Source organism: Parambassis ranga, chromosome 16 (genome assembly GCF_900634625.1).
Source record: "Parambassis ranga chromosome 16, fParRan2.1, whole genome shotgun sequence".
Lineage (NCBI taxonomy): Eukaryota > Metazoa > Chordata > Actinopteri > Ambassidae > Parambassis > Parambassis ranga.
Window position 1 is genome coordinate 10,208,608 of NC_041036.1, and position 20,560 is coordinate 10,229,167.

Below are 20,560 nucleotides of genomic sequence, written 5' to 3' on the forward strand. Positions count from 1 at the left end.
GTGGGACCACTAGGTGTGGTAAAGGGGGCACAGGGTTGGCGGGTGGGGGGTGGTGTCCTTAAGTAGGAGCAGACTTTATCACTCTCCTCCTTTCTAGTGGTGGTCCTTTCTCTCACCTCTTTCCTCCCAGATCACATCCACTAAGACTGTGTCTGAGACTTTCCTGTCAGATGGAGGCAAAAACACAAAGATAACGCCCAGAGAAGAGTCATTATCCTGGTAAGTTCATTTTTGTTTAGTTGATATTAATGCTCATTATTTGAATGAAGAAACTTGTACATTGAACTCAACTGATGGCCTTAATACCTAATATTTTTGGGTTAGTTAATATGCATTATCTTATTTTAGTTACAGGAAAAATGTTCTGATAGTTTCAGTTTTTAGTGTATGTTTAAAGATCCTTGTATTGTATATTTTAAGGATTTTACATTCATTTTTTATTTGGTGCCGTATAATAATTCATAGTTTCTAGCCCATTTATCAACTAATCCATGTGCTTTAATGCAACGTCTATAATTTGAATTGCTGTGTTTATCTGCTGCAGGGTTTGTTTTTTCTGTAGATTTAAAACCGAGGCTGGACACATTTCTTTTAGCAGTTTTATGACTTGTGGGTGCAGCGGATTATGTAACCTTCTGTATAGTGAAAGACGTACAGTGTCCCACAGTTCTGTACAGTGACGCTCTGTTACCTCTGCATAGTCTCACTCGCACACTTTCTGGATTTCCCGCTCAAGTCACTTTCTTCCTTCCTGTTCAGAATCCGTTAATTTAGATTTTACTTGGCTTGGCAGGCTGTTGAGTGACAGCTGTGCGGAACACTGCAGCTTTATTTAGACTTACAGAATGGGTGCCAGTAAGCATGCCATTCATCTGTTTGCATGTCTTGCAAATGCACAATGACTGTGTGGTAAAAGTGGATTAAACAGTCAGTCACAGTCAAGACATAGGTGTGTAATGTGCTACAAGACTTAAGGGAATTTAAGTGTTAAGCGTTAAGTGTTCAGTTGGGTGCAGTGTTGCACCCAAATGAAATGTTTTACTGAAAAGCACATATAAATTACGTAAGAGATAATCAATGACTCAAAAGCTGGAGCATGACATTTTACTCAAGACAGTAAATGATAACCTTGTTAATATGGCCACTTCTGAAAAACGACCACACATATTCACTAAAGGCCTAATTGGGGCACAGAAAATGATCTTTTTTTTCTTTCCTAGGAGAAACCTGGCAAAGTCCACAGAAGTATAGAGGAAGGAGTTTATAATTTTACAGGAACATATATACAGATCCTCCACAGGCTCTCTGGCTACAGTCGCTGGCTTCAAAATGTTGTTTGCTTTAGGACTTCTCCTCCTTCTCACACCATTTCCCTCCTTTCAAACCACGACCAATGAGAAGAGAGACGCCACAGGAAGCGACGTGACCAGATCCAATGCCGTTTTCACCCTTTCAAAACCAAAAACCACTGCTTCCCCTGCCAAGCAGGTCGCTCACCCCACCCAAAAGCTAAACACAGTCAATCAGACTGTTTTACCCACTCCGCCCGCCAACCAGAAACCTCAAGCAGTCAACGCTACAGCAACCACCAAAAGCAAGCCCAGTCCACTGGTAATTCAAAACGATCCAGCAGCAGCAGCAAAGGCTACTACAGCGAGTGCCAACAAAGAAAAGCAGGTAGTGTCAGTCAACCAGACTGTTTCAGCTAATTCTCCTTCAGCCAGCAAAGACAAACCGTCCTCCACTGGAACTTCAAATGTTCAGTCCACATCCACAAAGTCTGCTTCTGCCAGCAGTGCTAAAATCACCAGAGACAAACCCCAACCGTCTGTCAATCAGACTGTTTCAGTGAAATCTCCCACAGCCAGTGATGGAAAAACTGCCAAAGACAAGCCTGCCCCCAGCATAGTTCAAAATGTTCAGTCAACATCCATTAAGTCTGCCAGTGGCACTAAAACCACCAAAAACAAGCCCACAGCTTCTGTCAATCAGACTGTTGTTGCTAGAGCTCCACCCACCAGCGATGTGAAGCCCAAAGACAAGCCAGCCCCTACAAAAGTTCAATCTGTTCCGTCAACGCCAGCAAAAGCTGCTGCAGCCGGTGGATCAGCTTCAGACAAAGAGAAGGTCACAGCCTCGGCCAATCAGACTGCTGTAATCAAGGCTCCCAGCACCATCAGCAAAGAAAAGCCTGCCCCTTCACAGCCAATCAAGGTGGTCATCCGTGATGGCTGTGAGTCAGGGCACACAAAGGAGCAGGAGATGAAGCTGAAGCCCGGCGCTCCTCTAGTGATGACTCACAAGATCAGCTTGGTGCCTGGTGGCTGCACCGGGGGATGTGAGGCAGAGATGGCCGCCCTGAAAGGACGTGTGGCCCGACTGGAAAAAGAGATGTCCTCTCTGAAAGAGAAATGTATAGTTGTCTTGTGTTTTAACCACTATATTTTTATTTTTTGATTCACCCCAGTATAGATTGGTTTTAATAATTGTGGTTCTTGTTGTTGCTGCCCAGGTCCATGCTCAGCAAATTGTCCAAATGACTGTAGTAGCAATGGGGAATGTGAGAAGGGGAAATGCATCTGTCAACAGGGATTCACAGGTCCAGACTGCAGTAAGTGTCCACAAGGAGCACAGTGTGATAAAAGTCTGACAAAATTCTGTTTTATTTAGCCTTTGACAAACTTCAAATCTCTGTAATTTCAGAGGCTACCAAAGTGAAGGCCAAGGTAACAGTGGAGACAGTGACTCTGCAAGTGAGCAAGGAGAACACACAGGAGAAAACCTCCAAAGCAGAGCACACCCTTTTCCAGAAGAAGGAACAGAAGAAGGTGTCTGAAGCTAAAGACACTGACACTAAAGCCAAAGAGGCTACAAAAATGAAACCAGCTGTCAGTAAAACGCAAACAAAACAAGAAGTTGCTGTGAAGAAAATAACCAGTAAAGGTTCTTCACCTGCCTCAAGGACTCGCTCCACTGTTGGTCAACTTCTTCTGAAGCAGGAGGAAAGGATGCAGGAGACCCGTAAAGGCCAAACAACATTCCTGACGCCTAAAAAAGCAGTCCAAAAAACTGACCCCAAGCTTGGTAAAGTAGGAACTGCCAGCAAAACACAACCTAAATCTAACCAACTGAAAGATGAGCCCCAAACTAATATAACTCAGACTACTGTGAAGAAAATTAATGGCACCACTAAGATTGTGACCATTGTCTCCAAAGTGGCAGGAACAAACAAAACCAGAACAGGCAAGGAGCAGTCCACACTGAAAGTAGACACTGTGACAGTGCAACCTGCTGACACCAGAAAAACGGATGCAGGAAAGACAGGAAAAGGAAAAGTTACTCTGAAGAGTCAGTATGTAGTGAATGCAACCATCGCTGCAACATCAGACGAGACCAAAGTTGTCCAGAACAAAACTGTAGTCCATGGCTCTGTGATAAACACCAGGAGGACTGGTGGATCTGGATTGGGGTCTGTAAAGGCTGTGAACATCTCTTCTTACAGCTTCACTATCACATGGTCAGCACCACAGGGGATGTTCAAGAACTTCACAGTCATCAGGAGGGAGCCAAGGACAGAGGGCGATGAAGACGAACATGAGGAGTTTGAAGAGGACGTTCTGGGAGTTGAAAAGACCTCAGCGGCTAAGAACACAACTGAAGTCCTGACACAAAGCGAGAGCACCAACACAACCACATCCTCTGGTAGGGCTGCAGGGTCAAGAGGCAAAGCTGAAACCAGGAGGATCTCCATGGTTGTTCCTGGTAACGTACGCTCTGTGGAGTTCAGCAACCTTCGACCAAACACGCGTTATGTCTTGCATATATATGGCTCTGCAGCAGAGAGAAGATCAAAGATTCACAGAGTCACCTCAACCACAGGTAATTATTGTTAGTAATTCCTCCCTAAGTCAATACCTGGAGCTATTATTCAATAAACCCTCTCCTGGTTTCTCTTACCAGGCCCTGAGCCTCCCACAGAGATGGTTTTCAGCAACGTAACCGAGTCGTCTCTTACTGTCTCCTGGTCCAAACCAAAGACCACATTCACAGGCTTCAGGGTCACATACACCAACATTATCACAGGTACATGCTACATCTCAGGTCAGAATTAAGTTTGTGGCCTAAAGAAGAAATTTATTTATTTTTACATTTATACATACAACACAATATATCTCCTTCTACTAACATATAATAATTGTTAATTGATGCTGTGATTATCCTGTCAGGGGAGAGCCGCTTTGTGACAGTGGACTCTCAGCTGTCTTACGTTGTTCTGTCCGAGTTGTCTGCTGGATCCTCCTACATCATCACAGTAACTGCAACACAAGGCAGAGCCCAGAGTGACACACTCACATCCCTCATCACCACAGGTATGCTATCAGGAAAGCTGCTGAAAACATTGTCTGGTGATATTTGTTAAAAGTGAATATAAAAACATGAATATCTCTTGACTGCAGTGCCTGCTCCTCCAACACATCTTCAAGTGGTCAATGTGACGGACACCAGAGCTGTGCTGCAATGGACCCCGAGTCTGGGGAAAGTGGACCGCTTCATCATCAGCTACGAGTCCTCTAAGAGTGAGTGTCTCTTCATTAACTTTAATGACAGATGACATAATGACTAAGCTAATTTTCCATCTTGCCACAGCTCCTAATGTGACTGTGACAGTGATGCTGTCAGGAAACTCAGTGGAGCACCAGCTGAGAGGCCTGCAGAGAGGCACTCTGTACACTGTCAAGGTCCTGAGCCAAAAGGACAGCCTGCAGAGTATGGCCATTGCAACTACATTTACTACTGCAAACGGTGAGTGAAGAGGGAAGAAATGAAGCAACATCACCAAATTTTAGTAAAATAAATTCTTATTTGTTTATTGTGACTTTTAGTGGTTAAACCCAGTGAGGTGGGGGCTCGCTCTGCAGTGATAGCCTGGAGAACAACTGTCATTTATCACAGCTACAGAGTGATCTATCAGGTAGCAGGAGAGGAGACAAAGGTGGGTTGTGGTCCCTCTTCATTGGCACAAATAAAGCAATCACAGAGAGACTAACTCCATGTGTTTATATTATTATAGGAAGTCATCCTAGAGCTGACACTGCCCCAACAACCCGGTCAGCTCACAGAGTACAAGTTGATGGGACTGCTGCCCATGTCACGCTACATTGTTGTGGTTCAAGGCGAGAGAGATGGACACTACACATCTGTCATCACCACAGAATTTGTGACAGGTATTGTAGTCTCTGCTAATGTATAAAGGGTGAATCCAAGGTCAAATTCTAAGAACTTTAAATCTTTGCTCATCGTCATCTCCTACATATACCTACTCCAGCTGTCCTAGAGTATACAGATCCCTTCAGTATCATGTCCCCCCCAAACATGATAAATCAGGTATATAGGAACGAGAGCATTTTCTTCTACCAAAGGCCATACATTTCTCTGTATTAGCTCAATATATATTATGTCTCATCAATTCTCTTATCATCATTTTACTTTCATCTATCAGGAAAACTGCGATTCCCTTTCCCTACTGAGTGTTCTCAGGAGCTACTGAATGGAGCTCTGCAGTCAGGAGAGGTGGATATCTACCCTCAAGGAAAAGACGGGCCAGCAGTGAGGGTCTACTGTGACATGGAGACTGATGGAGGCGGCTGGACTGTATGAGAATCCCCTGTTACTTGAGTCAAACTCTGAAGTGGACAAATGATTTTAAAAAGTGCACCTGTGTGTTTTGTAGGTGTTCCAGAGGAGGATGAATGGAAAAATTGATTTCTTCAGAACCTGGAGTGAATTTGCTGCTGGGTTTGGAAACCTGAGTGAAGAGTTCTGGCTTGGTACAGTTAGACAAGCAAGCTCCGATTATTATTTGCATTAAAATAGTTTTGCCTGAATGACATTCTTTCTCCTTTTTTGTCTACCAGGAAATGAGCTCCTGCACAACCTGACCAGTGTCGGGTCTGTGAGTCTGAGGGTGGATATGCGATCTGGAAATGACACCGCTTATGCTCACTATGCCAACTTCTCCGTTGATTCAGAGGAGAGACGATACACTCTCACAGTGTCGGGCTACACTGGGACAGCAGGTGCATGTTTAAAACCTGACCATTCTTCAGGACTTGCAGGCATACAACTGAAGCAATGAATTTATCTATTAATACCAACACGTTCATTCTGTCAGGTGACTCTATGAGGTATCATAATGGGCGTCCATTCTCAACTCGAGACAAGGACCCTGATCCTCTGGGGATCCACTGTGCCAAGGCCTACATGGGTGGCTGGTGGTATAAGAACTGCTACAAGGCCAACCTCAATGGTCTTTATGGCATCAACAGTAACAATCAGGTATGATTAATCTAAATGCTACACAGTGGAAACTTCTGTGGTAGGTAAGACTCACCAAATATTTCTGTTTCTGTACAGGGAGTCGTCTGGATAGACTGGAAAGGTAAAGACTCCTCTATTCCCTTCACTGAGATGAAGTTCAGGCCCTCCAGGTTCTCCCCTGCAACTCATGGCTAAGGAACCATCAGAGAACTGGAGCTACAGATGACAGTGAATCTCACGGCCGGCTGACGACAGAAATAATCCGCTAGCTGTGACAGCAGCCAACAGTACATTTGATTCAATGTGCACAATGTTTTGAGCTGTTTTTATAGGAAATGTAACAATAAAATGGAGAAATGTTTATTGTATCTTTTGTATACTGTTCTAATGTTTACCTGACCCATCCATTTCATCAGCATTTTGTCTTAATACCTTCTTGTGCACCAACATGGTGCACTACCCCACTACTACTGTAATTAAATATGCACTGTCTCACTCCATTTGAATAAAATATGGCTAATGTGGGTCTGAAGAGTCCTTCTCTGTATTCCCTGCTCTCTCTCTCTCTCTCTCTCTCTCTGTAAATGCCAGGATGACTGATTGTGATGTCAGCACTGATGTGCTATCATGCCCTTCAGTCGTGTTTATCAGGCTGTCTCTGGTTACACGTTCTGCATTCATCTCATAAGATATGTTGACCTAAAAATATTTACATGTCCCTGAGTTTTAGTGAAAAACATCACATCAAGCTGCTGTTAGACGACTATAAAAGGAAAGAGCAGTCAGCCGACTCACTTTTTGAAGTGGGACACCAGAAAGAAGACACAAAATGGAAATATCAGTGGTCGGGGTGGGAGCTGTGTTCCTAGCTGTGCTGCTGATCGTGGTGCTGAATTGGATATCTGGTCAGAGAGACAAATGTGTGCAACAAAGTAAGTCTGAAAGTAAATATCTGTCTCTATATCTATTTACAGTCATGGAACTTGTACACCACTGAATAGTTTACTCATTTCTATTTGTGTCTTTTTCTTTTCTTAACTCTGCCCAGGAGCTAAATCTACACTTCTCCAGTATCTCCATCAATTTCTTCCTCACTCCTCATCTCCCTCCCTCCCAGGACCCCCCAGCTTCTTCCTCATTGGCAACATGATGGAACTGACACATGACCATCTACCAATTCACCTGACCAATCTAGCACAGCGCTATGGAAAGATTTATCGTCTCAAATGTGGAAACACAAGTAATTTAAGTAATTTTTATAAAATTTCAAAAGACATCAACAAAAGTAACTTTTATCATGCGTATGTCTACTCTTTCCAGCCATGGTGGTGCTTAACAGCAGTGAAGTCATACGAGAAGCATTAGTGAAGAAGTGGTCTGACTTTGCTGGGAGACCAGTTTCATACACAGGTTAATTTTTTTTTAATCTTGGCCATTTTGCTACTAACTGTTTACTGTATGTGTTGTCTGACCTCTCCTCACTGCATCAGGTAACATTGTCTCTGGGGGAGGGCACACCATCTCTCTGGGGGACTATAATGAGGAATGGAAGGCACATCGTCGACTTGTCCACAGTGCTTTGCAGCGTTGCTACCAGCAGTCTTTGCACAACGTTATTGAGAGACAGGCACTGCATCTGCGAAAGGTACAAGAAACAAGGAACAAATTGTTCAGCAGCAGTTTGTTTTCTTACATAAATAACCTGTAATGTGATGGCAGAGATCCGCAGAGCAAACCAGATGTTTCCAAAATGATCGCATAAACAGATAAAGCAGAGTTTGTTCACGGTTTAGGTTTTGATTGACTATCAAGGCAGGGCTGTGGATCTCTCAGAGGATTTCACAGTAGCAGCCAGTAATGTCATCACCACGTTGGCGTTTGGAAAAGAAGTGAGTATCCTGTCTCCTGCAGTTAGGTACAAAAGTTGTGGTTGTGGCAGACCGCTTGTTTATGTTCCTTTTTTTAGAAGCTTTCAGTGCCTTCATAAATGGACTATTTTATGTTAATGGACAGTGTGTTCGATTTCTTTTCTAGTATGATAAGAGCTCTGCAGAGCTGCAGCAGCTGCACAGCTGTCTCAATGAGATTGTTGCTCTTTGGGGCTCCTCTTGGATTTCTGCACTGGATTCCTTCCCTCTGCTCAGAGTCAGTAAATATTTAGATCACAAATATAAATCACAAACACATTTGATTGAGATGAATGAGATTTCTCATATTATGTCATTTGTTCTGTCACAGAAATTACCCAATCCTGTGTTTTCCCGGCTTTTGAAAGAGGTGGCCAGAAGAGATGAAATCATAACAAAACACCTTAATGACTACAAGGTTAGCACTGACAGAACACATGGTGACAGATCAACAACCGTTTAAATACATCCCCTGCTATATTTTTATCATAATTTTATGTGCAGTCACAAGACATAGAAAACAAGGATGCCATCACTGGGTCCCTCCTTCGGGGCCTTGACAAGCATCACAACACAGAAAATGAAGAGGTGAGTTCATCCAGAAAATACAAGGATAAAAGGGTTTTAATTTATAATTATGGGCTGGATAATTCTGATAGATCAGATTTAATTTAAGGATTTAAGAACGGAATTCAGAAACTAAATGGTTCTTGTGTCCAGCTCCTAACAGATCTTCATGTTCACATGGCGACTGTGGACCTTCTTATTGGTGGAACAGAGACCACAGCAGCCTGGCTGAACTGGACAGTGGCCTTCCTGCTGCACAGACCAGAGGCACAGCAAACCTTTTACAAAGACTCAACATTTACAAACCCTGATGTTCATCATATATTCCTTACTCTCATATTTTTGTCTTCAGGTCCAGACCAGAGTGTATGAGGAGCTGTGCACTGTGCTAGAGGGACGATACCCTAAATACAGTGACAGACACAGACTCCCTGTGCTGCGAGCTCTCATCAGTGAGGTGCTCAGACTCAGGCCAGTCGCCCCTCTGGCAGTGCCACACAGAGCCATCAGAGACAGCAGGTCAGCTCAGCTGCAACAAAGAGAGAACAGTGTGTGTTAAAAGGCACATGTTTATTATTGGTGGGTGGTCGATAATTTGGCTAGCTTGCAGCAAATTACTGCTTTGTCAGTAACCAACACCAGATGCATGCGGCAAGTAAGCAATGACGCTGACTGAGTGTTACGATTAGAGTTCAGATAGGACCCAAACAGACTAAAAAAACCAAGGTATTCAACAAAAGGTGAGCTTTATTAAAATAAAGCCTCCAACAAAATACAAAAGAAGTCCAAAAACCAAGTACAAACAAAAGAGATCAAGTAAAAAATTTAAATCAACCAAACCAAGGTGTAAGTAATCCAAAGGAAGGAACTAAAACTGGAACCATGGTCAAAACCCAGGAAAACATAAATACACCCAAAACAACTAGAGATACACACAGAAGACACAAGCACACTGATGATTTGATGATCTGGACATTACTTAATGTATGTTTGCTTTATGTATGATGCCTTGCACTTGTTTAGTATTGCAGGTTATTTCATCCCTAAGAACACCGTCATTATTCCTAACCTCTTTGGAGCTCACCATGATCCAGCAGTTTGGCCTGAACCATACAGCTTCAAACCAGGTACTGCTCCAAAAGGTGAAATTCATTCCTTTCACTTGGCTCTGCCATTCAAATAAAGGCCTTCTGTCTCTCTGCCCTTCAGAGCGCTTTCTGGGAGGAGGAGAAGGCGGAGGCTCTGTCCGTGACTTGATCCCGTTTGGAGGGGGGGCCCGGCTCTGTCTGGGGGAGTCTGTTGCCAAGATGGAGCTCTTTCTGTTCACTGCTTACTTGCTGAGAGATTTTCAGTTCACCCTTCCTGAGAGCAAAGCCTCCTGCCTGCCTGACCTGAGGGGAGCTGCCAGTGTTGTGCTCAAAGTCAAGCCCTACAAAGTTATTGCATGTCCAAGACCTGTGAATTGATTCTGAGCTACTCATTTGTTGCTTACAGTTTGTAGAATCGTGTGTAGATAATAAATGATAACAATCATTTGAAGTGCATATTTATTTTTCTTTCTCCTCCTTTATTCTCCACCCTGATTAAAACTGACTCAGAACACTGACAATATGTCTCATTGAGTGTGACAGCACCATCCAGTGGCCAAACACCAAACACACCAGAGACAGTACTTTTACTGTCTTAACTGTCTAGTTTTAATGAGCAGTAAAATACAAAGAATGCCAGGTGAGGAAAGTCCCCAAAAACACCCATAGATCTTGAGGGGTTAAGTGTGTGTTTAAATGATCTGATAATAGAAAGTTTTACTCAAACATGTGACAAACAGGAAACCCACACACACACACACATAAAGAGTTTTCATACAGAGCTGGCCTCAAACTTACAAATAAGGTGTCTGTGTCATTTCCTTCAGGAACTTCTGCTATCAGATGGATTAAGCAATAAGCAAGAAAAATCAAGAAGTGTTTTGAGAGAAGGATGAATTATCCTTCTCTGTTAGGACTTTGTCTTGTGTTTCTTACTTGGGCTTCAGCTGGACCTCCTACAGCTGGTAAATATCACATTTAACTCTAAAACTTTAAAGAAACCCTTTTAATAAACCAACCAAAACTGTCATATGAACTGTGGTTATGAATATATATTTGGATTCACTGGTTCAGTCAGTACACTGTGCCTCATCTGCTGGTGGCTTTGTGTGATTTTCAGTTCATCAGTCATAGAACAGGATGTACAGTATTTGCATTTACTTACATCCATTTTTTTATCATCTCCAACAGAGCCCTTGCTGATGTTTGCCTTAGAAGGGGACACAGTTACTTTGCCTTGTGGTATACCTTCTATTAAATCCTGCTCCTCTGTTAACTGGCTGAAGTACGGGCAGTATGGAACCACTGCCAGTGTGGCAGAGGACCGCACACACGTCCTGCTGTGGGACTGCTCTCTGAAGATCACTCACTCTGTGCTGGACGATGCATGCCTGTACTCCTGTGTGAGTGGAACACACATTTCAAATGTTTCACTCCAGATTCTTAATGGTAAGCGACGTGTTGTTAGTGTCTTTCCTTCATTTTTGGTAAATGATAACAACACTGTGCTCACTTTTATTTTCTATTTAACAGTGACTGAGAGTTTACCTCGTAAGGATGACATTATAGAGCTGCACTGCATCCTCAATACATTTAAAGGATATGTCCCCTGTAAAAACAAAGAGATCCTTATTAAGTGGAGCGCTGAGGATGATACACCAATAAGTGGAGACAGATTTACATTCGAAAATTCATCAGACTGCTTCTCTAAATTGATCATAAAGGAAAAACAAACGGATCATCACAGAAAATGGCAGTGCCATCTAACTCAGAATGGTGAAATTAAAGCCACCAGCGTCTATACAACAACTGTGACAGGTACTAAACTGCCCTGCAAAGTAAAATACAATTTTTTTAATGTAAGTATAACCAGTGGTGCTTTCTTTTGTAGATGGATTACAGGAAGTGTTTGGTGCAGTGGGTGAGTCAGTGTCACTATCTTGTGGCCACACTTCCTCTTATGGAGTGGAGTGGGCAAAGTGTGAAAAGCCACTGATGCATGACATCACATCCGATATGGTACCACAAGACACTTCCTTGGTCATTAGCAAACTGACTGCACTGCATGCTGCAGATTACAAGTGTTCAGAAGCCACAGGTCAGCATAGTGTGCTCAATAAAATCAGGCTGCACACACTCGATGGTAAGTGTAAGAGCCCAAACACAACATCAATTCAAACTATCACACATACTCACACCTTCTGTGTCTCTAGTTACTGCAGAGTCTGCCCCAGACGGAGAATATCTCAACCTGACTTGTGTGCTTACTTGTGCAAAAGAATGTGACAAAGACTTCAATTTAAGCTGGTCTGGAGGTGACCAGAAAGCCCTGCAGAGCAGATTAATGCAGGTCAATAACACCTTAAGAAAGGAGATATTTCTCCCAGACGGGTTAAAGAGGTGGGATGAAATAACCTGCTCTGTGCACAGAGAGGGGGCTCTGATGGCATCGAAGAAGTGGCGCACTGTTAACCGTAAGTATGGTTTTGTTGCGTTTCCTCCTAAGCAAACTTTAAAATATTTATGAGTCCTGATTTATTGCTTTCAGCGCTGCAAACCCCTGCGTGGTTAGTGCTTCCTCTGGGCCTCCTGATATGTGTGGCTGCTGGAGTGGTTTACATGAAGAGGAAGCACAACAAGGATGCAGGTACTGAAAGAGGTGGAGCGCTGATGTAAGAGCTGCAGTTACACTGTTCTGATGCCTGTCTTCTTCTGTTTGCAGCAAATGAACAGTCAAGTATTGGGATGGTAAGACAATGCTGCTAAACAGCAAACTAAAATATATTTTGCATACAAATGTGCAAATTAATCAATAAATGTGCAAACTAACTAAGCAGAGTTCTTTTTCACAGACTCATGTTTATGAAGTGATTCGTGCTGAAGAGGAACCACAACAGCAGAGACAAAGCAACACAGATACAACCACAACAACCAGCTTATATCATTTATTGCAGGCTGTAAATTAGAGTGAAATTTTTCATTTGCTTTTTGGAAAAAAAAAATTACACAATATAGAAAAATCCTGGATCTAAAAACATGCTGGGTCACACCTGTTTATATATATGAATGTACTTCCTGTCCTACTGTTTCTTCTTCTCTCGCTCTAAATGTTACAAATTCCCTTGCTATTCATCCATTCTCTAATAAAAAGAAACTGTTTGTTTTAGCCTTTAGCAGTTTATTAACCATGTGTTTAAGGAAACTGAAACTTGATCCATATAGATCTGCCACATCTGCCTGTGGATGAAAATCTGCAGCTCAACACGGGAACATAAGTGTATAACTGCACATTCTTCTCTGTATTGTGATATTCACTTCTAGTTATTTTAAGTGCAAGCATTCAGCACAGAAGCAACAAAATGATCAATACGACAATAGTAACTGATAATCCAGAAAACAGCACAAGTTGCATACAAGCATTTGACGAGACTAAATGATTAGTTCTGATTTTAGGTTGCACATTTCAACATGATAAAATCATCCAGATTAGATAATCCAGTTGGGTTTAATGAAGATAATCTTCTTTTTCTTGAGTAGTCTAAGAGTGACTAAAGCCGGACTGCATAAAGGAGAAAAAGAACATGACAATATGTCACAATGGTATGACCTAAACCAACGTGTACCCATGACTTTATGACAGTACTTACAAGTATGCAAGCTTTCATCTGGAAATCTGTATATACTGTTGACTTTCTGAGCATCTGCAAGATAAAGAGAACCCTCAGTGAAGGGCTGCACAAAGCCAGGCGCATGAAAACTAAAGAAGGCAATGAGGAAATAACTTGCAATCACCACGTGATGATACCAAATTCAGAGGCTCGTAACCGTCCTCAATGCAACCTGATTGACAAGAAACAACATGAGAAGGATTCATGTGATAACCGAGAGAACCGACAGAGAACATTCAAACCTGTGGTGAGCATCTGGGGTTGCAGCCTGGCTCTCTGATTGTCACGTCTGCGTCTGTAAATGAACAGTCCCGCCAGTGCAGCAATCAGGATGATGCCAGAAATGACTGATGCCACAACTGCAGCCAACACGTCATTGCTCCGCTCCTGCTCATCAGTCCCAGCAATCTGATTGGCCGTCACTGTGGAGGGAGACAGGAAGGACAGTTACAATTATGAGACATAAATTATGCATATTGATAAGAAGCATGTATTTACATACACACCTTGTTGAGTTTGTGTTGCAATAACTGGGATGGTTGTGAACGCATGTTTCACTTTATTGAAAGAAAATGAAAAGGTACATGAGTTATATGTCATCATGTGTTACTGTTAATAAAACCAAATATAATAAAAATCTGACCTTGGACAAGCAGCTTGATGTCAAAGCAGCGCCAGGTTTGTCCGTACATATAACTACATCTGTACCAAGCACTGTCAGTGGTATTCACAGACTGGAGAAGCAGTGATGTGCCGTTCATTTCAACCCTGTTAGAGTCCACAGACATAGGGTGATCTCCTCTCAGCTTTGCCCAGGAGACGTTGTAGAGTCCTTGCTGTCCCAGTGTTGTGTTAAAGGGACAGCTCAGGTGGACAGGTGTAGAGGGCTCTGCTTCCACTGGTGGAAGGGCTTTGCAGTCTGAAACATCACAGCATAAAAGTGACATGTAATTACAAAATAAAGACATAAATGAAAGATGAGATATATTTACCTTTCACTTTTAGAGATATGTTCCTGATGTGTAGAAGGTCCCATCCTCGCCATATTTCACAGCTGTACCGGCCTTCATCAGATTTTTGTAACTTTGTTAGAAAAAGGCGACTTTGTCCTTTTATATCAGATTCCCCTTGTGCATGATAGTCAGCACTGACTTTCTTTGGCCACAGAGAGAGGACCTTCTCCTGACTGGTACCTGCGCCATGCTTTATCCATCTGACTCTGTAGCAGCTCTTTGGTTCCACCAGAGTTGAATTTAAACAGGAGAGAGTTACATCTTCCTCTTTAGAAGCTGACACAGTTTCAGTCACTGAGGAGACAACTTTAAAGCAAAGGTTATATATAGACAGGTGAAGTATAACCAGCGTAATAAGCACATATCATGCCTAATACATCATTCAGTCAGAGCAGCAAAGCAGATTTATAGCATTTATTCTGAACACCTTTTGTCAAATCAAGTTCATTTTATTTTTGTCATTCGACATGTTAAGAACATGGAAGAACGAAAACTGTTGCCTGGGCCAGCTATAGAACAGATAAAAACAGATAATAGTAATAATAAATACCTAATAATAAATAAAGAAGTTAGAAGAAGTGCAGTGAGGTGCAGGATGTACAGGGTTAATTATTAAAATGAAGGTGTAAATACAATCTGATTTAAAACAAGAATGATGCATTGACACACTCACCTCTGCATTCAGATGTTACAATCACCAGAATAAATAAAAGCTGGGTAAAGTGCTGCTCCATTCTCTGTGCAATGCAGTGAGACAAAGGATGGTTCTCTCTTTTACCTTTTTTAGTGTGTCTCCACCAGTTCTTAGTTCCTTAAGTAACACAGAAGTCTCAATATGAAACCACCTGCCTGTTAGTGTTTCCTTTTTTTGTTTCCCTCATTGTGTGATCCACAGTGCCACCATGTGGCAAAAACTGAATATGACACCACTGCTCACAAAGGTGCAATGTGGCTGGACTGTATACTTGGCCCTTACTGTGTGGCATGGCGGTGCTGGGGGAAGGTACAGAGAAGGGTTAAACCTGTGAGCCAGCTGGGGTCCTTCTGTGTGGAGATGGCCCACGTGGGACCTACTCGGTTCACTGGCATCTTAGAATGGTTAATTGGTGAATATACTGGCCATAGGAATAGTTGTTTGTCTCAGTGTGGCCCTTTTGATAGACTGGTGACCTGTTACAGCTGGGATAAGCTGGATGACCCCTGCAACCCTGTAAAGAAAAGGCAGGACAATGAGTTATTTATCAGGTATGTATATGTTTAAAATGGAATTGGAAGTGAAAGATCTGCACTTATTTCTTATCTGATTTCTGCCACTGATGTGCCTTTGAGCAAGGCTGTTAGATGGTTATAGAGTGCATACAAGTGTGGCTTTCCCAAAAACAAGGGGAAAAAGTCAAATATGTTTCAAAACCAGCCTTAAAGTACAGACTTGTTACAGACTGTGTTTCACTTTAAGTCTCACTTCTGCTTACAGGATCTTCCTTCCTTAACTAAAACTTTACGCTAGTGCTAATGTGTCACTTTTTACTGTAATCAGCTGACTGCCTTCTCTGTATTAAACAACAGTCTCTTCCTTTCATGGTGAAATCGAGTCCAACCTGTGCATTTTAGATTTGCATCAGACCTCTGACATATTTTTGCTGCACCCTTTATATACAACAGAGGAACCTATAAGTAGTATAAACAGAAGCTGTGTCACTTCACTTCCTCTTCTGGGTCAATTTACAGAAACACCACCACAGCTTTTTACACATCAGCGTCAGTTTCACATTTTCTCAGCACAGAAATGGATAGCAGAGTTCAAGGTATGTTTTTTTCTACCTCTGTGTGGTATTAAATCCAATCAGCCTAAGACAATGTTTTCTTTTTAAAGATAATGTGTAAGCTTTTGTGGGTTGTTGTTGTTGTTGTTGTTACAGGCGGTAAAGCATATGGCCTTCTGAAGTCTCAACAGGAGGAAAGACTGAACTCTATCAATGATGTGAGCTGAACTAATAATTTATACCTTTAGGCAAAATTATCTGATTACACAAACTTATTTCACTTGAGAGAAACATTTATTCTATCATGTATTTGTCACATTTTAGGCTTTTCTCTCAGATCCTAAGTATGCAGAGGAGGAAGACCTGGCCTCAAAGCTTGAACTGTTTAAACGTGTGTATTCAAAGACATCTAATTAATCACTGATTATTATTTTAGGCACAGTCATAAACTTTGGTATGATATTTGTCTGTATTACAGAGAAATACATGGAGTTTGACCTGAACGACAAAGGAGACATAGGTAAACCTGCACCTGTACTGAAGTATTATTAGCAACAATGAGCAACTTCCGTTTTCAGTGGTGACGTTACTTATGGCAAAATGTCTTCATGTGTTATACATATAAGCAGATATTGTTTATTTCTTCTGTTAATTCTAAAACATTTTAGATATGATGGGATTAAAAAGAATGCTGGAAAAACTTGGATTGGCCAAGACTCACCTAGAGCTGAAAAAGATGATGGCAGAGGTGGTTGGGAGTACAGCAATAGACACTATCAACTACAATGACTTCCTGAACATGATGCTGGGAAAAAGAAATGCAATCCTAAAACTGTGAGTATGACCTATTTGTTATTAATAATATTATTTTAATCAGAGCACAGAGGAAGAGTCAAGGTTGGATCACGGTATTAAAAGACCTAAAAAATGTTTGAGTTGATGCCCTGATTGTCTTGTAAAGCAGCTAACAGAACTTTCTTTATTAAAGGATCTTGATGTTTGAAGGCATGGGGAAGGAGCAGGAGCAGAAAGATGTGGGACCACCTTCTCGTAAAACCTTTTCAGACCTGCCCTGAAGGATCTCTCCATCCCATCCCAACAATCAATATGAAATAACATATTGTGAAATGTCTATTGTTTTATTAAGTAATGGAATGTACATAAAAGTAACATTAGTTTAGCTGCTGCTAATTCCTTCAATGCAAATGGGTGATTGCTATAAATAGGGTAACACCTTACAGCAGCCTGTTTAAACACAGTGATACAACACACAAAAAAACAATAACAGATCTCATGTTTTCATCGCTTTGTTATAAATAGATTAAAACGTTTAAAGAATATTATATTATGTTTCTGTTTTGGTGTTCTGTGTGTTGCGACACACTTCCTTTTACTCTGGAAACACATGCAACATGCGTCATGTCAACCTTTATTTTGAAATCTCCGGGCAACCGGAAAACACTCTGTGTCATCCAGGAAATAAGGAAAACTAGCAAAGCGTTGAAATTGATGTATTCTTAACATATACAAAGGTGAGTGAATGTTACTTTCTGTTAGGTTATTTATTCCTACCCATCAATCACTTTAAATCATACTGCCATAACAGTAATTAATTTCAACATTATCTTTGTGTTTAACAGATTAACAGGAAGGTTAGCTAGCATGCTAGCGCGTAAATTAAAAGCTAACGTAGGTAGCAGGTTTTAGAGGCAAGGCAAAGGCAAAGCGGAATTAAACCACGCTGCTCCTCAAGCCTTATGTGTATCAGATTCAAGTTATGGCATATGTGTTGGTTCAATAAAATGTTAAACTCATTCTTTTGTAAAGTTAGCTCACTAACCTATTAAGCTTTGTAACTTCCGGTTGTCATCAGTTGCCTAATTCTGGATGTAAAATGGTTCCCTGCCAACTCTGCGCTGTTTTGACAGGAGGATGAGCAGCTCAGAGGAGGTATCCTGGATATCCTGGTTCTGTGGACTCAGAGGAAATGAGTTCTTCTGTGAGGTCAGTTAAGCTCCACTGCAATTGTGGCTTAAGATGCACACACTAAAGGCACGTGTTGCCCCACATAAGATACATTATCTAGATAAACACAAACATACAAATATAATATACGGTAAATAACAAAACAAATATGATATAATCGATCAACGGCTGTCTTTTTCTCGCAGTAATTCAACTCAGTTGCAAGTTCAAGCTGCTCAACTCCCAACATGTATTCCATTAATGCACAATTTAGAGACTGTTTATATTTTCTTATACTTCTGAACACAGTTTTTTAAATGTGACCTATTTGCTTGTATGAATAATAAAGCTTACTGCTGGGGCCACTTCCATATGCTGGTGGTAATGAATCTATTCCACATACAAATCACAGGGCCTTTTCCCTAAAAGTAAAAGTGCTTATAAAAGCTACCAGGAACTGTGTCGGCATCAGTGTGTTATAAGCTCTGGTCCGCCTGGTAAACTCTCACAATCCATTTCTAATTTTAACTTGCTACTATCTTCCCTGGCAGCATGTAGTTAATCCTGTTAAGCTCTGGTGCAGTGCTTCCTCATCAGTGTGCAATGTGCTGCTGCAACAGTAATTACTGCCAGTTGATTATCTTCTGCGGCTCTGTTATAGGTTGATGAAGACTACATACAGGACAAGTTTAACCTGACAGGTTTGAATGAGCAGGTGCCTCACTATCGCCAGGCTCTGGACATGATTCTTGACTTAGAGCCAGGTAAGATTATTTTGTAGGTAGCAGTTTTCACATAAATTAGATGGATCAGTAACAATGGTTCAATTCCTACATCACTTCTTTACAGATGAGGAACTTGAAGACAATCCAAACCAGAGCGACTTAATAGAACAGGCAGCAGAGATGCTCTATGGCCTCATACATGCACGTTACATCCTCACAAACAGAGGCATTGCACAGATGGTAGGTTATTACTTAATGAATTTGGTGTTGAATGCTATCCAGTGAGGTTTGCCAGCATTGAATTTTGATATATTCTCTATAGTTGGAGAAGTATCAACAAGGGGATTTTGGATATTGCCCCAGAGTTTATTGTGAGAATCAGCCAATGCTTCCTATTGGTGAGTCTGACACTTCTGGATCTCCACATTCACAATTCTCTCTTACTCAGCTGTACATGAACTTTTACCCTTTATCATTCCTCTGTTGTCAATTTAGGTTTGTCAGACATCCCAGGGGAAGCAATGGTGAAGCTGTATTGCCCAAAGTGTATGGATGTGTACACCCCAAAATCCTCCAGACACCACCCCACAGATGGAGCCTACTTTGGCACAGGGTTCCCTCACATGCTGTTTATGGTGCATCCAGAGTACCGTCCCAAGAGACCCGCCAACCAGTTTGTGCCAAGGTTTGTTCTTATGTTATATATTATTAACATTAACACACCTTTTTGTATGTAAGATAGTTTTAAGTGGGTTTGGGGAGGTTACAATTTTAACACATTTAAAGTCCAGGAAGTGATTGTGTGTCTGTTTTTTTGCAGGCTATATGGTTTCAAAATTCATCCAATGGCTTACCAACTCCAACTTCAGGCTGCATCCAGTTTTAAAAGCCCTGTAAAGACAATTCGATAAAACTCTTTTACAAAGACTTTTTTGTTGACATGTAGGAAGCAAAGGATTATATTCTCAATAAATGCCTGTACAGTTATTCCAATTGATTGGATATATTCTCTAACATGTTATCAGTTCTTTAATCTCCTGATACAGTGTTCAACATTAATTCTTGCCAGTCTTTCTGCATGTTAGGGTTGTTTAAAGTGACTTCAAATCAGAGATCATGAAAGCTTCAGTTTGCTTTGTATATTAATAGAAAGCATTGGAATGTGCAATGGTTTTCCTCTACCAGCTGGTATGCAATATGCGATCAGGTGCTACTGAGGGCTGACAAATGCTAAGTTAAGAGTTCCATTTTTCAGGTAAAAATAGGGAGTCTGAGCCCAGAGAAAAGAAAACATTGCAACAAATAATTTAACGTTAAGAACATATACTTTGATGACATAAAGATAAAATTAATCTTAAACATTTAAGTGGAAGTTTGATTTAGCTTTTGTTAAGTTTCTTTTGGTGGCTGTGTATGTTTATTGATTGTGGATATAACTAACAATATTTTCCTAAAAATTCTGTATGTATAGTTTCATATAGACTGATTGATGTTTTTCTTGCTATGAATGGGATTAAATATTTATTTCTTACCGTGATCTCTCATG

The 20,560-nt window shown here is 41.3% G+C and overlaps 6 protein-coding genes across 9 annotated transcripts; 5 read left to right on the forward strand and 1 right to left on the reverse strand.

The window, feature by feature from the left end:
* The first annotated feature begins 101 nt into the window (after positions 1-101).
* tnxba (tenascin XBa) lies at positions 102-6,829 on the forward strand. Of its 2 annotated transcripts, none has more exons than XM_028426394.1 (15): positions 102-219; positions 1,221-2,413; positions 2,513-2,611; positions 2,704-3,879; positions 3,961-4,083; positions 4,227-4,370; positions 4,458-4,577; positions 4,648-4,803; positions 4,884-4,993; positions 5,072-5,225; positions 5,501-5,652; positions 5,732-5,828; positions 5,916-6,077; positions 6,173-6,336; positions 6,415-6,829. In XM_028426394.1, the coding sequence occupies exons 2-15, from the start codon at positions 1,330-1,332 to the stop codon at positions 6,511-6,513; spliced, it is 3,840 nt and encodes a 1,279-aa protein (XP_028282195.1). In that variant the 5' UTR covers positions 102-219; positions 1,221-1,329; the 3' UTR covers positions 6,514-6,829. The 2 variants fall into 2 exon arrangements, with proteins under 2 accessions (XP_028282195.1, XP_028282196.1); XM_028426395.1 differs by lacking the exon at positions 102-219 and having other exon boundaries at positions 1,523-1,532; positions 1,716-2,413.
* A 307-nt stretch (positions 6,830-7,136) lies between these two features.
* Positions 7,137-9,731, forward strand: cyp21a2 (cytochrome P450, family 21, subfamily A, polypeptide 2). The gene is made up of 10 exons (XM_028425966.1): positions 7,137-7,250; positions 7,367-7,558; positions 7,639-7,728; positions 7,809-7,963; positions 8,112-8,207; positions 8,353-8,463; positions 8,557-8,643; positions 8,730-8,813; positions 8,946-9,059; positions 9,145-9,731. Exons 1-10 carry the CDS (start codon positions 7,148-7,150, stop codon positions 9,349-9,351), a joined length of 1,239 nt encoding a protein of 412 aa, XP_028281767.1. The 5' UTR covers positions 7,137-7,147; the 3' UTR covers positions 9,352-9,731.
* Positions 9,732-10,693: 962 nt separating this feature from the next.
* On the forward strand, positions 10,694-13,046 carry LOC114448617 (uncharacterized). 2 transcript variants are annotated; one of them, XM_028425677.1, is made up of 8 exons: positions 10,694-10,845; positions 11,072-11,329; positions 11,414-11,698; positions 11,772-12,023; positions 12,094-12,354; positions 12,429-12,527; positions 12,603-12,628; positions 12,733-13,046. In XM_028425677.1, the coding sequence occupies exons 1-8, from the start codon at positions 10,773-10,775 to the stop codon at positions 12,844-12,846; spliced, it is 1,368 nt and encodes a 455-aa protein (XP_028281478.1). In that variant the 5' UTR covers positions 10,694-10,772; the 3' UTR covers positions 12,847-13,046. The 2 variants fall into 2 exon arrangements, with proteins under 2 accessions (XP_028281478.1, XP_028281479.1); XM_028425678.1 differs by lacking the exon at positions 10,694-10,845 and having other exon boundaries at positions 11,138-11,283.
* On the reverse strand, positions 12,812-18,271 carry LOC114448618 (uncharacterized). 2 transcript variants are annotated; one of them, XM_028425680.1, is made up of 9 exons: positions 18,165-18,271; positions 15,235-15,769; positions 14,541-14,867; positions 14,192-14,467; positions 14,055-14,105; positions 13,791-13,970; positions 13,673-13,720; positions 13,528-13,581; positions 12,812-13,439 (listed from the first exon to the last, which is right to left on the reverse strand). In XM_028425680.1, the coding sequence occupies exons 2-9, from the start codon at positions 15,293-15,295 to the stop codon at positions 13,429-13,431; spliced, it is 1,008 nt and encodes a 335-aa protein (XP_028281481.1). In that variant the 5' UTR covers positions 15,296-15,769; positions 18,165-18,271; the 3' UTR covers positions 12,812-13,428. The 2 variants fall into 2 exon arrangements, with proteins under 2 accessions (XP_028281481.1, XP_028281480.1); XM_028425679.1 differs by having other exon boundaries at positions 13,667-13,720.
* On the forward strand, positions 16,191-17,667 carry LOC114448620 (allograft inflammatory factor 1-like). Its single transcript, XM_028425683.1, has 6 exons — positions 16,191-16,366; positions 16,481-16,542; positions 16,649-16,715; positions 16,803-16,844; positions 16,993-17,158; positions 17,313-17,667. The coding sequence occupies exons 1-6, from the start codon at positions 16,348-16,350 to the stop codon at positions 17,398-17,400; spliced, it is 444 nt and encodes a 147-aa protein (XP_028281484.1). The 5' UTR covers positions 16,191-16,347; the 3' UTR covers positions 17,401-17,667.
* On the forward strand, positions 17,730-20,545 carry LOC114448619 (casein kinase II subunit beta-like). Its single transcript, XM_028425681.1, has 7 exons — positions 17,730-17,856; positions 18,253-18,328; positions 18,951-19,053; positions 19,139-19,254; positions 19,337-19,412; positions 19,510-19,699; positions 19,835-20,545. Exons 2-7 carry the CDS (start codon positions 18,257-18,259, stop codon positions 19,923-19,925), a joined length of 648 nt encoding a protein of 215 aa, XP_028281482.1. The 5' UTR covers positions 17,730-17,856; positions 18,253-18,256; the 3' UTR covers positions 19,926-20,545.
* The last annotated feature ends 15 nt before the right edge of the window (positions 20,546-20,560 follow it).